The sequence below is a fragment of the Alosa alosa genome, chromosome 3 (genome assembly GCF_017589495.1).
Source record: "Alosa alosa isolate M-15738 ecotype Scorff River chromosome 3, AALO_Geno_1.1, whole genome shotgun sequence".
Classification (NCBI taxonomy): domain Eukaryota; kingdom Metazoa; phylum Chordata; class Actinopteri; order Clupeiformes; family Clupeidae; genus Alosa; species Alosa alosa.
Window position 1 is genome coordinate 25,194,365 of NC_063191.1, and position 16,746 is coordinate 25,211,110.

The 16,746-nt window shown below is 39.6% G+C and overlaps 2 protein-coding genes across 2 annotated transcripts; both read left to right on the forward strand.

Annotated features, from left to right (window-relative positions):
- Positions 1-72: 72 nt before the first annotated feature.
- Positions 73-7,658, forward strand: dnajb11 (DnaJ heat shock protein family (Hsp40) member B11). Its single transcript, XM_048239531.1, has 10 exons — positions 73-207; positions 802-958; positions 1,863-1,960; positions 3,343-3,475; positions 4,278-4,420; positions 4,519-4,601; positions 4,823-4,880; positions 5,013-5,124; positions 5,284-5,443; positions 6,569-7,658. The coding sequence occupies exons 1-10, from the start codon at positions 149-151 to the stop codon at positions 6,631-6,633; spliced, it is 1,068 nt and encodes a 355-aa protein (XP_048095488.1). The 5' UTR covers positions 73-148; the 3' UTR covers positions 6,634-7,658.
- Positions 7,659-8,595: 937 nt separating this feature from the next.
- mob4 (MOB family member 4, phocein) lies at positions 8,596-16,562 on the forward strand. The gene is made up of 8 exons (XM_048240163.1): positions 8,596-8,758; positions 9,775-9,837; positions 10,550-10,650; positions 10,961-11,003; positions 11,373-11,459; positions 11,641-11,720; positions 15,596-15,707; positions 15,983-16,562. Exons 1-8 carry the CDS (start codon positions 8,699-8,701, stop codon positions 16,118-16,120), a joined length of 684 nt encoding a protein of 227 aa, XP_048096120.1. The 5' UTR covers positions 8,596-8,698; the 3' UTR covers positions 16,121-16,562.
- The last annotated feature ends 184 nt before the right edge of the window (positions 16,563-16,746 follow it).

Here is a 16,746-nt window from a genome sequence, read left to right on the forward strand (position 1 = left end):
TTAAGGCGGTTCTTCCGGAGACAAAGAAGGCGGAACTTTACCAGAGAACAGGAAGACGGTACTGACAGACAAGAAGATTTGACACAGAAAGCCGGTCATTTCTGAGGAATTATTTCAGTGAAGCAGCGTACCCACGGGTGTTACAAGAATGAAACTTTCAATTGTCTGCTGTATACTTGTATATTGTATTGCTGCAGTCTTTGCAGGGTAAGTGGTCATTCCGTTATTTCGTCTAACAGGTCTGAAATGTATAAACTCGATCACCGGCTGCCTGGTGGTAAGCTACACATGTTCTACTGTGATTGGTCTACGTCGCCTAGACCTTTCTCCATGTGTTTTCATTCACTACATTTAATTGCGTTCAATACATATATATTAAACCCTTTGTGCTTTGTCAGTGGATTAATTACCTTAAACTACAATGGCTAATATAACCTACATCAGATTGTACTGTATTTGTATTGTGCTTGCAAAGATTGAACGCCACGTTCCATATTCTCTGAGTAGCTAGCTATCATTAACGTTACCTTATGACTGGTGCCATCGTATTTACAAAAAAAACACTGTAGTACGAAAATAAATGTGCTCCTCATATTAGTTAGGTAACGTCAAGTGTTTTCACTTGCATATAATCCAAATGTTCTGTAAGATTTCTGTATGACGGGTCATGTCACAACTAACGTTAGCCTTCTGTAAACTGCAACAACTAGCCTAACAGTTATGCTTGGACCAATGACTGCCAAAGAGGCCAAAGAGAGTACACGATTATGGTCATTTATCTCTCCATCTCCCAATTTGCAGACGAGATTTTTATAAGATCTTGGGTGTCAGCAAGTCTGCATCAGTCAAAGACATCAAGAAAGCCTACAGAAAACTGGCCCTACAACTTCATCCTGACAGAAATCAAGATGACCCAAATGCCCAGGACAAATTTGCTGATCTCGGCGCTGCTTATGAGGTATCTTTATGATTGTCTCCCACTTTCTTTGGCATGGAATGACCTCTTATTCACATATCCATTGACAGATGCGTCCTTGTACAAAATGTGTTTTACTGCATATCTCTTTTAGCGTGGGGATCCTATGCTTTTTTCTTAATGTTTTCTTCTTACGAGGAAGGTTTCATGGCTGATTATTGATCAATAATATTATTGATATTACCGGGTTAGATTTTGTTATGTGGATTGTTGTTAGAAGTGACTCGCGTTTGATTGGACTAGAAGGCAGTGTGGCCGATTGTGATTGGTTCGTTGCATGAGCTAACGACCTAGAGTAGGCTATGCACTAACCTCAGATTATTTAAACTCCGGTTGAATGTACTGATTAAAGGAGAAGTGCAACTCCATAATCAACGTCCAGAGCCTCACATAACATTTCATATAATTTAACTACTTTGTATTACAATAAAATAACGTTTGTACTTTGTACCATTTGAACTTGCAATAACTTTTTATTCATAAGGTTTACTTGTTCTCCTCTGTACTGTTGAATGTAAATGTAAATCAGGTTTCTCGGCCAAGTATACTTGCGTATACAAGGAATTTGGTCTCTGCATTTATCCCATCCGTGAATTAGTGAACACACAGAGCACACAGTAAACACACAGTGAGGTGAAGCACACGCTGACCTGGAACAGTGAGCTGCCTCACTACAGCGGTGCTCGGGGAGCAGTGAGGGGTTAGGTGCCTTGCCCAAGGGCACTTCAACCGTTCCTGCTGGTCGGGGATCGAACCAGCAACCCTCTGTTACAAGCCTGAAGCCCTAGTAACCAGTAGGCCACGACTGCCCCTAATCGTGCCGTTTTTCTTACAAGCACCATTAAAGGAGGGAAACAAATAATTGAGATTCACCTGCTTATTCCAGGTATTGTCAGATGAAGAAAAGAGGAAACAGTATGATGCTTATGGAGAGGAGGGGCTGAAGGAGGGCCATCACGGTTCTCATGGAGATATCTTCTCTAGGTCAGTAGGAAGCACTTGTATAGTAGGCAATGTGATTACTTCATATCAGGTGTCCAAAGCCAACCAGTGCTTTCAGAAATATAAAATCACCCCATTTTGGATACTTAAAAACTCACTACCAGGCTGAACTTTGGACACACCTACTCATTTATAGGTCTGTTTTCTAGGTTATTTTTACATTGTTGAACAAAACATAAAGCTCCAAACTATAAAATAAAACACATATTGTTATGTAGTAAACAAAAATCTTCAAAGAAAGCAGAATGTTTTATATTTTAAGATCTTCAAAGCAGACAACCTTTTCTGTGATGACAGCATTTAACACTCTTGGCATTCTTACCCTTCCACCTTAAGTTAGAGACTGGGAGTTGTCCTGAATGAGTTTGTATACATGTATAGTACTTGTTGGGTGCTTTTTGTTCACTCGTGTTAATTGATAACCTATCCAGTTGACTATTTCATGAACCTGGTTATGATGATGCAAGTAGTGTGGAACACAGTCATGACGGTAAGCGGAGACTATTTTAAAGAATCTAATACGTGAAACATTTATTCTGTAACAGAAGAAAACAAAGAATTAGATTTTTTAAAATAGCTTCAATAGTGGAATGCAGTCATCACAGCAAAAGATGTCTGCTTTGAAGAGCCTAAAATATAATTTTGTGTTGTTTACTACATAACCCCATGTGGTATTTAAAGGTACTCTAAGCAATGTTGGGTAACGTCACTTCTGTTGACATTTAAACAAAACAGAGAGCAAGCTCGCCCCTCTCTCCCGTGTAAATTAAACTCTCCTGAACATTTATCTCGTCGGAGATTGGCTGGTTTGTTATGTTTCATGGTCCAAGCTGGACCAGGCTGTTTTTGTTGCTGTTTTTCTGTTCTGTCGACAGACAACAATTTTTTTTACAGTGACAAGGGACAGGCAGCTAGCGGATGGTGAGGTGGTGTTTGCTGTATGTGACAAAAAATGTGTTAGCTAAGAAATAGCGTAACATTGCTTAGAGCACCTTTAATAGTTTTGTCCTACGATGTAAAAATAGTCAGAAAAAAAGACCTTTAAATAAGGTGTGTCCAAACTTTCGACTGATGGTGTACACAACCACAGACCTCTGACTCTCTTACTGAAAGATCAATGTAAGATGTCTTCTAAACAGCAGTAGTGCAGCACTCTCACATATGTTTTAGTTATCTTGAAGAAGACCAACAAACATGGCTTAGACATTTTGTTTTGTTTTATTGATGTAAACTTTGCTAAAAGAAGTCATGTATTGCATTATGGTATTGGAGTAATTTAAGTTGGCCTTAAGTAAATTATATTATTTTATCTCTCTTTTTATATTTTACTTTGAGTTAATTGCTCTATGATGTTACATTTTCAGTTTCTTTGGTGATTTTGGGTTCATGTTTGGAGGACAAAGACAACAACAGGACCGGAATATTCCAAGAGGAAATGACCTCATTCTAGACCTTGAGGTTACCCTTGAAGAAGTGTATTCTGGGAACTTTGTCGAGGTAAGCAGAGATGATAAGTTGGATACTTTTTGATGTGATTTAAATTATAACAGCTGTTATAAATGACTGTTTCCATGCACACCATATTCCGCTTACGGTCCATATGCAGAATAAGTTGTTTCCATGTGCAGCAGAAACGGGAATGTTTACGTTTACATGTTAATCAGCATCTTCTAAATAAAGCAGCGGCGTGCAGTAGAAGTAGTATCTAAGTCCTGACATCTCAATGGTATCTGTCCCTGAATGTCATTCATGACCGCAAAATAGGTGAATTTGGCCAGATCAAAGTATAAGTATATACCTTTTTGATCCCGTGAGGGAAATTTGGTCTCTGCATTTATCCCAATCTGTGAATTAGTGAAACACACTCAGCACACAGTGATCACACAGTGAGGTGAAGCACACACTAATCCCGGCGCAGTCAGCTGCCTGCAACAACAGCGGCGCTCGGGGAGCAGTGAGGGGTTAGGTGCCTTGCTCAAGGGCACTTCAGCCGTGCCTACTGGTCGGGGTGTGAACCGGCAACTCTCCGGTTACAAGTCCGAAGCCCTAACCAGTTGGCCATGGCTCCCCCAAAGTAAGTAGATTAGAGCCAATGTTGTTTTGCTTTTTTGCTTTATAATAGGCCGCCTTAAGGGGTTTCCACCGATTCTTCATCTGTCAGTGCGCGTAAAACCATCTTCGGGTTAAGGCAGAAAATACTGTACATGGCAGCGTCTTATTCGGAATATTGTCTTAATTGGGTTAATATTGGAATATTATTGTCCATAAAATTACTCAATGTCTCAAACGTTGTCCTCAGGTTGTGCGAAATAAGCCAGTAGCCAAAGAAGCACCAGGGAAAAGAAAGTGTAACTGCCGCCAGGAAATGAGAACCACTCAGCTGGGACCAGGGCGGTTTCAGATGACTCAGGAAGTTGTCTGTGATGAGTGCCCAAACATTAAGTAGGTCTTCCCCTTGTTTAACTCTCACCTTATGAATGTGACTGGTAAATATGATTATGGATGATAACGTTTGTTAATATCTTCATTAATGTTCTCAGGCTTGTCAATGAGGAAAGGACACTGGAGGTAGAGATTGAACAAGGTGTTAGGGATGAAATGGAGTATCCTTTCATTGGGGAAGGTAAGACATTCATTTAGTTGTCAGCCATTTAAAGCCAACAGGTATGCCAACAAATGACAACCAACAACCTTAAAAAAAGTGTCTGAGGAGACTCTGTATCTAAAAAAAAAAAAAAAAAAAAACATTTGTGGAAGTTTAGCAGTTGCCTTATCAAGTCTTTTCTGCATCAAATGTTAAATAAAAAGTGCAGTTCTGTGAATGACCAATTTCCTGTTATATAGGTGAACCCCACATTGATGGAGAGCCAGGCGACCTACGTTTTCGTATCAAAGTTCTGAAGTAAGGACATTTTACTTTATACATAGAGGGACCTGACTGATGTACAACCACAAAGTAATTTAACTGTTTCACCAATATATTCTGTGATTACCAGCCCCTCTAAATGTTTCTAATATTGTTCTTCCCATACAGGCATCCATTGTTTGAGCGTAGAGGTGATGACTTGTACACCAATGTTACCATCTCTCTTGTGGAAGCACTGGTTGGATTTGAGATGGACATCACACACTTGGACGGCCATAAAGTATGCATGATATCTGTAACCATTTTTTCTTTCTTTTTCTCTGACTCAGTCAAATGTTATGTAACTAAAGGCACCACCAGTATACATTTTTACCTTCTCTATAAGTTTGGGTGGGTGTAGCTTTTTGGTGTTTAACATTGAAATCTCTGATATGTCAAGGTCCACATTGTGAGAGACAAGATCACCAAGCCTGGGGCTCGAATTTGGAAGAAAGGAGAGGGACTTCCCAACTATGACAACATCAACATCCGCGGCTCTTTAATTGTGACCTTTGATGTAGCGTTTCCACAGGAACAGCTTGATGACAATCAGAAAGAAGGTGAGAAGGCATTTGGATATATTACTGTGGGGGGTCAGTAACAGTAAACTTTGATTACATAGAAACTAGTGGTGGTGCACCAACATACATAGAGACAAAAAATACTTAAAAACGTACGGTTTGATTGGAATCTGAATCAAATAACCACAGTGACAAACTCAGGGTCATGTCCATAGCAGCAATATGTTGGGCCACCTCAAAATATTATAAGGGAAGTATGATCATAAATATAGGCTTTGTAAAATAGCAAAAAGAGATCTTCATAGCAATGTGCCCTGTAGCTCATCCTTGTGTATCTAATACTTTCTGTTAGTTTTCCAGAAGCCTATAAATTGCAACAGGTGTTCAGCTAGTGAACACACACCTTAATTTAAATTAATATGGCTATTACAGTTTGCAAACAGTTTATATTTCAGATTGCAATTGTAGAATAGCCTCCTTGAACAGCCTCCTTGAACAATGTCGGCATGCGCCTCTTTAGCCAAGGTGAGAAGGCAGTTGCATATATTATTGTGGGGGTCACGTCATCAAAACAGTAATACCCCTTTTTGGGAGCAAAAGGCTTTGATTCAGTAAAAAATAGTGGTGGTGCACCAACATGCATAGAGGCAAAAAATACTTCAAAATCTTCTCTTGTTGTTTCCGGTGCAACGATCCGAATACAGGCAAGTTACAATCTTTAAGCAAAGTTACATAAGTTACCTTCGTTTATCCACACATGTATTTTCAACCCCTACATTGCAATTGTACATGTGATTGCATTTTCAAGAAAAAGGTAAATAGCTAGGTATATAAGTTTGTAAGTTAATTTAAGTAAAGTTTTTCTTCATGTTTTACCAATGTTGTACACATGTTTGCATTGATGGGAATTGGGAAAACAATTATATGTGTTTTGATATGTCAGAGACTGTCTTGATGTCAGAAAGAAAAAATATGTTTCCTGTTTTAGTAACAGAAGTGTCCACTTTTATATGATTGATTCAGTCGGCATTTGATCAGCTATGCCTGTTTAAACCAGTGAATGGAATTGACAGAACTAGCTGGGTTCTCACAGCTCAAAATACATTTGTGTTGTTTATATTGTTGTTTATATTGAATTTCTTTTTTACTTTATTCTTTGTACAGGGGTGAAGCATCTGTTGAAACAGCTCCCTTTCCAGAAGGTTTACAATGGACTACAAGGATACTGACACCTTATCAGATAGCATCTGGACTAATTTCCCTATTCTCTCTCTTCTGAACACACACACACACACACACACACACACACAGACACAGACAGACAGACATACAAAACAGACATACATACAAACACACACCGAGGATTAAGTGTCGGAGTGTATTTATTATTTTCTTTGGGTCTCAGGATGGTTTAACTTAATGTGTCTTTTTTAATTTTTACTTTGGGTTTGTTTTTTTAGTTTGTTTTAATGTTTGTTTTCCTACCACATTGAATTGGATTTATTTTCTTTCCTTTATATTAATTTTATTTTGTGATGTCCAAAATGTCACCATCAATACATAAAAACAAAGTCCTGTTGTAAATAATGTATGAAAAATTCCCTCTGTAGATGTTGAGATTTTTCATCTCAGACATATCCTTGTCATATTGTTTATTTTAAGCCGTCGGTCTTTGCACTCTGTATGAATTTTTGCAGAAGGTGGATTATCTCTGTGTGTTTTCTTTGGACTAACAATTTTGTATGAGGACCTTGCAAAGTTTTATCCTCCCATTTTTTGAATGTAAAGTTATTGAGAAGGATTGGAACTCCACACAATAATTATATTGTCGCTGCCTGGTGAAATCACACATTTTTCCACATTAACAGTTTTCGCTACAGTTGGTATTCCACTGTCCCAGCTTTTTGAGTCCTTGAGTTTTGACCCAACGAATACATTTTTGAAACGTTTGCTGCTCCCCCTCAGTGCTGGGTGGAAGAAACCTGAGAAGCTGGACTTTAACAATCTCAGAGACTGGATAAGGATCATCACTCTGTCTACTTCCCCAATGTTTTCCATATTCTCTGGAAACCTCCATCTTGTCCACCTCTACTTGTAGTGGCTGGTTAGCACTCTCTCTGGTGCTCCTGGAATCCTTTACCAGGGATCCACGTGACAAGTTGTTTTAAAAAAAAAAAAAAAAAGGAATATTTTAGTGGGAAGGGAAAGGTGATTTTCAAATGAGAAATTCAATTAAAAGTTTATAGTAACTTTGTTTGTTTGGATGCTAATGGTGATCATTTGTTATTCTAAATTTCAACAACACAAGTCCATAGTTTTATTGTTTGCTTTTCCATCCTGCTTTGAATAATAATTTGCAGTATGCTGCTGCTATTCTCTTTTGGGCAACAGGCATTTCTCTGCACTACAAAAAAGAAAATACAGTTGTACAGTTGAGGTTAACATGACATATACCTGGGCTGTTTTAAAGTGGCAAGAGTCACACTATCTTGCGTGTCTTCTGATATCTTGGGTGTTCACAAGGGTAGCCTACTCATGGAAGTTTTATAAGACACATGATCACTGTTAAGGTTTATTGTGCTTATAGTAGCCTATCTTGTTGTAATGGTTTCCGGTGCAACAATCCAAATACAGGCAATTTCATTAAGATAGATATAGCCTGCTTTTTCAAAGTAATCTGTTTCACTTTCCTTGATGAAGAGGATATACCTTTTATTACCTTCGCCCCCAGCAGGGGGCAGACCACGGTTTAATTCAAATCTGAATCAAATAACCAGTGATAAACAGGGTCATGTCCATAGCTTCTTTCACCATCATTATGTAGGGCCACCTCAAAACATTATAAGGGAAGTATGATCATAAATATAGGCTTTGTGAAATAGCAAAAAGAGATCTTCATAGCAGTGTACCCTAGCTCATCTTTGCGTATCTAATACTTGCTGTTAGTTTTCCAGAAGCCTAGATTGCAACAGGTGTTCAATAGTGAACACACACCTTAATTTAAATGACATTAATATGGCTATTAGGTCTTTTTACAACCCGTTTATATGTCAGATAAGATTGCAAATGTAGAATAGCCTACTTGAACAATGTCGGCATTCGCCTCTTTAGCTGCCTCTTTAGCCAAGTTTACAATGCTGCAACCTACTGTCTGCACACTAAACAATATGGCAGGCATTGGCAGAAGAAGAGCGGAATGAATTCATCATTGTAGACTCCCAGCTCTCTTACTGACAGTACCATCACCGCCTGTAGAAAGCGTCATCGACAGTCGCATCCGGGAATTCTGTCGAGATGGTCATGGCGGAGGGTACTGCTGTTCTAAGGAGGAATCGGCCAGGCACTAAGGCGAAGGTATTTTATCATTGTCTGAATTCAATATAGACAAGAACGAACTATTCAATAGTGGTAGCTAAAACCAAGTTATTATTTAAAGGAGCTGTGGCAGCATCCATCCAACGTAAGCACACTCTAGAAGTTGCTCACAGCCAGCTAGGGCCGTTTAACATTAACGACTGCTAAGTTAAGTTAGCTTGCAAAGACAGGAAACGTCGAAATTGTGCCTTGATGAACTTATGTGTGCTAAATAATATGTCTGGTTTTCAGTTAGCTTGCAGGCAGTGAAACTGGGTAATATTCTTTTTGCAAATGGGTTTATGAACATCAACAAAGAAGTGTAACGTTAAATCTGACTGGCTGCTAAGTAGCTAACGTTAGTCATCTTGTTAGTCAACAGTGTAAATAGCAAACGCTTGCTCGCTGACTGAGTTAACATATTATTTTATATTGGGAACCCAAGGACTAAGTTGCGATGATTTTGCTTATGATCAAGGCCTAGGATCTAACGTTAACGATCTAGGTCCTTTAAAAAAACAATATGTGATTATCATAGAAGGGATAACTAGCGGTGTGCTAACTATGGAACATTGACGTTGGACCCAAGTTATCAATAAACTGGCGCTTTTAAGTCAGAGAGATACGATAACTTTATGTATGGAATAGCGGAATGTGTGCTAGTCATTGATGCTAGACTGACACTAGGATATTGTAAAGCATTTTGACATCATCATAATCCATAAGGCTAGTTAAAATGGTAAAGCTGATTGACTTTGCTAGCCAGTCTAACCCAAGCATGCTCAATCAGAGCTGACCCACTCTGGGTTCACGTTACATTCGCAGCTGTCATCGCGGAAGCTATTAAACACTGAATATTCTGGTTACGATGAAAGCTTTGTATCCAGCATTCCCAGTAATTATATCATTGTGCATGAAAATTATATTTACGTCACCAGGTTTGTCACTAGCATTAGAAGTAAATGGGGATTCATGTCCATGTGTAACAATGCTCCCTTGCTTACTTCCTTTGGCAGGATTTCTACAACTGGCCCGATGAGTCCTTTGAGGAGATGGACAGCACGTTAGCTGTCCAGCAGGTAATTAATGCCATGGAGACAGTCCCTCTTGACGTTCTCATGGTCTCATAGCTTTTTGTGTCAGGATCACCCAGTCCAAGAATAGAAACAAGTTGCACATGTCTGTTGAATTGCTTGTTCATAATGGCAGTTTTCAAAGCTGCTACGTGCACTTGCAGCAGAATGACAACATGAATGGTTTTAAGCAAGTGGAATTTCAGAGATCAAAGCTGTGTGTGTGTGTGATCTATAAGTGCCAGTCCATCACTTGGACACTTTAAAAATCCAATCATAAATCTTCTGTCAACATGCTCTCAATTTTCTTTGGTAGTTGCCTAGTTCAATTTCAAGAGCATATTCAGCATAGCTAACTGGTATGATCATGGCCCCAGCTGTTTGTGCATTAAAACAAAGCAACTGATTATCACCAGAAGATCTCCTCTGTGGGTTTAACATTAAGTGCACTGGTAATTGGTAGTTCAGCATACTTACTTATCTATTGGATGCCATTGTGTCCGACTCCTTTGCACTCTTCAACGGTGGATCACAATCACACACATGAGTTAATCACAGAAGTCAGTTTAAATTGCAGCTGCTATTATTATTGAGTCAAGCAGTCAAAGGATGCAGCCAGGATGATCAAAGCATGCTCAAAAAATTGGAGATGATTTTGCTTTCACAGTGTCCAATGCGAGTCTGTGTACTTGATTTGTATTTGTTTGTTTGTACCCAGTACATCCAGCAGAACATCCGCTCTGACTGCTCCAACATTGATAAGATCCTGGAGCCACCTGAGGGCCAAGACGAGGGTGTGTGGAAGTATGAGCACCTGAGGTGAGAGCTGACTACACACCTTCTGTGTGAGCACCAAGGCTTACTCAACTAAAGTCAACATGATTGGGCTTATTCACAGACTCTCAGTGAATGCATTCTGTTTTATACTTTACTATACACTTTACTTTACTAATACTATACTTTATGCAACCTTGTACAACATTGTTCCTGATGTAGAATTGGATGAGTTATTATTCCACTAGCAATGTTCAATTTCATACAATCAAAAATGGCTTGTTGTTGTTTTTTTCTGAGCTTGTGATGACAGCAGCTAATAATGACTTCTTAATTTTTTATTTTTTAATTACAGGCAGTTTTGTTTGGAGCTAAATGGACTGGCTGTTAAACTACAGGTACCTGTCACGTTTATGTCACTGTTGTGCCTTCTGGAAATGTTGTGGGTCAAATTCAATGAAACGCTCGTGAAATGCTCTTGAAGGCTGTTCTGTTGGTGATGGGGTTTTTTGTCCGCAAAGATTGCTTTGTTAGTGATTTTGTTTTTGACAGTAAATAGGCTTGGGTGACGTTGGCCGCTATGTGAAATCCCCTACCTATACCACAAGAAATTTTACATCTCTCCTGTGTATATTTAATATATTTGTGCATATTCACATCTCTCCTATTGGTGCATAGTCACATCTCTCCTGTGTATATTTAATATATTGGTGCACATTTAAAATGTACAAAGACTTCACACTGTTGTCCTCCTCTTGCCTGAACAGAGTGAGTGTCACCCTGACACATGTACCCAGATGACTGCCACGGAGCAGTGGATCTTCCTCTGCGCAGCACACAAGACCCCAAAAGAGGTGAGAGGCCAGACCAGGACAGGACTTCAGAGTCCATAGGAGAGTACATCTGTTGCTTGTACTCTTTAAAGACCCACTCCAGTGGTTTATTAAAGCTGTTAAACGTTCCCTGTTTCTCAGAAGTATATACTATAAAGTAGTCCATCTGCTGCTTGCACTCTGTAACATTTGGCTCTTTCAGTGTCCAGCCATCGACTACACAAGGCACACGTTGGATGGAGCAGCCTGCCTTCTGAACAGCAACAAGTATTTCCCTAGCCGGTGAGTTAACAGCTGGTTTACTTAAATCACAGATGCTTAATACTGATTCTGCTAGTCAAATAAACAAATGATAAAGACCATGTAAATCAAAATTGACAGAGATTTGTGTGGAAACATCATACAGTACACCTAATCATTTTTTGTGCTGAAAAAGGAAAAACTTCTGCCAGGGGCAGCCGTGGCCTACTGGTTAGCGCTTCGGACTTGTAACCGGAGGGTTGCCGGTTCGAACCCCGACCAGTAGGCACGGCTCAAGTGCCCTTGAGCAAGGCACCTAACCCCTCACTGCTCCCCGAGCACCGCTGTTGTAGCAGGCAGCTCACTGCGCCGGGATTAGTGTGTGCTTTACCTCACTGTGTGTTCACTGTGTGCTGAGTGTGTTTCAATAATCCACGGATTGGGATAAATGCCGAGACCAAAATTCCCCTCACGGGATCAAAAGAGTATATATACTTACTATATGTACGCATTCTGCCTGAGCTGGCTTAAGAGTTCTGCTCATTAGAATCAACTGGTTTAGTGAATCATTGGAACAAATAGGTGGTTGTTGTTTTCCACTTCTGTAAATGGGTTAAGTGCTCCGTACATTGGCGCCAAGATGAGTGGGGCACACTCTGCTTTCGATATTTGATTGCATTAGATTTCGTTGTTTTCAATTATAACTGCACACACTAGCATCACACTTTGCCACCACAGCCGTGTAGATTACGATGTGGTTCTATTTTGTTGGTGCAGCTCAATAATATCCATTGTTTATACAATGCTTGTCAGTTAAAAATGTTGTCGCTGATGTACATGACCAGTGACCATGCTCTCAATGTCGGCACCTATTTGTGGATCGTTTTAGGTGACAACAGAGAAGGGTCACTTTCAGAGTGTTTGCCATGCCTTCATATCCTAGATAAACTTCCTGGGATGTTAGAATTTTTAAAAGTATCCTGGGAATACCCATACGACCTTTTGGCAAATTTTGGATTTGCTCTGCAGGTCCATCTGGCCAGGAAGCCATTGAAGCCTATTTCCAATGTCCCTAAAACACAGGCACGTAAATACAATCGCTAAACTGGCATGGACATGTTTTTCTTTGGAATTGAGTAAACAACTGCATTTTACACCTTTATGTACAAGATTGCTACAGTTTTGAAACAATTTGGTAATAGCTTAATGTGCCAATTTAAGATTGATTTGCTAGTTATGCCTCTGCTGGAAGTCATTAAGTCAATGAACCTTTTTCAGACCCACTCCCAATTGTACAGCTGTGAATGCTTGGGTGTTCCCAGGCTGATTTAAAAGATCCTGAAAACCAAAATTGGACTTTTGTTTGGAAACACCAAAACTACAAGCATTGTGAAAAATATGCTTTCTGCAGTAGATTAGCTCTAGATGCATATTTTGTGCACTTAACACAGGTGTGTTGACTAATTAGCTCATCTATTTGGTGGATTTAGATAATTGTTGGAACAATAGGTGGGGTTACATGAACAGTTTTTTTTTTTTTAAAAATTGTCATTCCGATTGAAAATTCGTACTGTCTCTTTACATGAGGTACGTTCTATTCTGATCAGGTGCTCTCAAGCGCTTTAGAATCTTTGATTGGAAAAGTCGTTGTTTCTTACCTTTCCTTGAGAAGATAGAGCAGGCAGTCCGATTAACCATAACATGTCTGTTCCATAGACTGTATATATAGATATATATACAGTCTATGGTCTGTTCAATCAGAATAAGAATGGAATAAATCACCTTATTCATTCCGATTAAAATTCTGATCGGATCTTTATTCCGATTGAAGTGGTTATATGAGAATTTGTATTCTGATTGAGACATTATTCCGTTTCTAATCGGATTAAAAGGCAGTCGTGGCCTACTGGTTAGCACTTCAGACTTGTAACCGGAGGGTTGCCAGTTCGAACCCCGACCAGTAGGCACGGCTGAAGTGCCCATGAGTAAGGCACCTAACCCCTCACTGCTCCCCGAGCGCAGCTGTTGTTGCAGGCAGCTCACTGCGCCGGGATTAGTGTGTGCTTCACCTCACTGTGTGTTTTTGTTCACTGTGTGCTGAGTGTGTTTCACTAATTCACTGATTGGGATGAATGCAGAGACCAAATTTCCCTCACGGGATCAAAAGAAGTATATATATTTATACTTATACTAAAAGTGTCCGTGTAAAAAGGGCTAATGATTGGATTAATGATTCAGTTCAGTCAGTGGAACTGACCACAGCATTTAAGAGCAGAGTACAGTGGTAATTTATTCACGATTTTTCCACATGTGATACATTGTGGCATTACAAGACGGCCGGCGTGGCACTAACTGGTTTGCGTGTTACAGTTTTTCTTAAGTCGCTGTGTGCATTTCTCAACTCATCATTAACGTTTTCACAACAGTTTGTGCATCTCTCAAAACAATTAGTGCAAACTGCACCACATTATGGATTACCTGCAAAAGCTTGTATCTTGCTTAAAATGCTTAGTCTATGTCTCAGTATTTATACCATTGAAACTGTTAGTGCAATCAAAATGACGAGTCCCTACGCCATTGTTTTTGTTGATGGTGAAACAGTTTTGTCTTGTCAATGTGACAAGTATTTTCTAATGAACAATGCGCAAGGCAGCACTATTTTCTATGTGGCATAGCTATTTCAAAACTACAAAGTTACACATTATTGTGTGTGGAGGGGGTTGATTGCAAGGCAGTAGATATGTTGCAAAGTTTTTACTGTTGACAGACATTGTGACAGTATAAAGAAAACAAAGGCTTTTACAGCACTGTGCAAATGAAAAATTACCAATCTACGGTAAAACACCCATTAATAAGGGCTGTGCACCACTATACATCCTGACGTTCCTGTCTGTCAGGTCACATATATGTATATGAGGGTGAACCTGATGAAGCGCTTAGTGAAGCGTGTTGTTCGCTCCAAATAAAAAAAACTATGTTGATAGTGATCAGTGTGCGGTGACTTTGATCTGTCATTTTCACATATATGTATATATGCTAGACAGACTATGGCAAATAGTTATGACCTCTAGTTCCACACTTTTGCATGAAATGACTCAAGTGATGAAATAAGGCCAATTTGTTTTATGGAGTAGGACTATTCAGTATGGAACCAGTATAGTGCATTTTGACCAACAATGACATTAGCAATTGAAAATGTAAAAAGCAGACAGCAGACATTTGTACAAAATCAGTTGGATGTACTAAAGCATTGCTGTTTGTTCAAGACGGGGAGAAACTGCTTTAATGATGTGCACAAGTGATAAGATGATACGGAGTTTGAACAGCAGTTTTGTCAATTTCAATTCTGATCTGAGAAATGCGCCAAACAGCAGAGATAAACTGTAGCGGATATTTGGACAGAACAGGACAGAGTACAAACGTTTTTTTTTACAAATGTACATCAAAATGGTTGTTTCCTAACGTTCTGTTACTGATTCTACAATCTAAATTTCTAGATAATTTCTAAATGTTTTAAACTAAATAAAAGTCCTGCGTTGTTAAAGACACTGTTCTGTGACTATTTTTGGTTTACAGGGTCGTTAAGCTGGAAAGCATCTGTATTTTGATGATTCATAATGGCTTTGTTTTTTTAGAATATGATTTCACAAGTTTACTTTCCATGTTGTGAATAGTGTTATTTTGTGCCTCTGGTACTTTTCTACCCAATGAAAATGTATTCATTCAAATGTACCGGTAGTCATATTTGTATTCTGGTGTGTTGATGTGCCATGGATGCTTTGAAGTGTGCTAATTCATAACAAACCACGGAATGTGCATGTAATTTGGAGCCTAAGGTTATTATTATTATTTTTATTTTTTACATGCACTAAGCTAGGACCGTTTTGATATAAACCTAGGTCTGTCTTTCTCCACAGTGTCAGCATTAAGGAGTCCTCCGTAGCCAAACTGGGATCAGTCTGCCGTCGCATCTACAGGATTTTCTCCCACGCTTACTTCCACCACCGGCAGATATTTGACAAATACGAGGTAAAAGCCATTTCCAAGGCATGAGTGCAATGCATTTCATTTTGTCAGGAGCAGTTTTCCATTCAGGCAGCAGGTGGCAGTGTTGATTAATGTTGAACAAATTCTGGTCTAGACATAGGCAATGCTGATGGCTCTGGGAGTCCATAGGAACTCCCAAATGAATATCCCTTATGTAACGTCTAATAATAAATCTACCTTTCTGATGAGTAAACTGTGAATGCATGTGAGTCAGACACACCACCAGCATCACCACTTCCCACTCTTCTTGTCTCTAGAACGAGACCTTCCTGTGCCACCGCTTCACCCGCTTCGTCATGAAGTACAACCTGATGTCCAAGGACAACCTGATCGTGCCCATCCTGGAGGAGGAGGTGCAGAACGCCGCCACCGCTGCAGGGGAGAGCGAGGCCTGAGATGGCGGCCAATATGGTGGCAGCAGTGGCGCCGTGTTCTGCAGCTCTGTCCAGGCCGTCCCTGGTTCCCTCCTATATCCTCCGACGTCCATTTCTCCAATTTTTTGGATATGTTGTTTTCTGAGCAGCTTAGACTTGACACATGCATACTCTGGTGTGCTACTTGTATATATGACCACCCTCCCAGTCCTCCCCTTGGCTTTTATTCTAACAATCATGTGTCGTGGGTGCTTCAGCTTTAAGGTTCTTTCCCTCTCTCTCTCTTTTTTTTCATGAGCGTGGTTGTATCCCACCCACCGTATCCCCCTCCCCATCATTATTAAGTTATTTAGTGGGGGAAAGGCACACAAGCCTCACCCACAATTTGTTTTTTATTTTTCTTAAATGAACTAAAGTTTGATATTTTCATGTCTCTTAATAATTAAAAAAAAATACTTGTACCCAGAAATTTGATTTTTGTAATCATTAGTGTACGTGTATACAAAGAAGCATCACAAGAAACACCCACCATAATCAGCCCTATTAAACATTCACACTGATAGCAGTTTTGCTCCAGTGATGCAGAAGAAGATGCAGAGCACTCTTGCAGTACCACTGTTTGGTTTTATCATGTCGGCAGTATAATA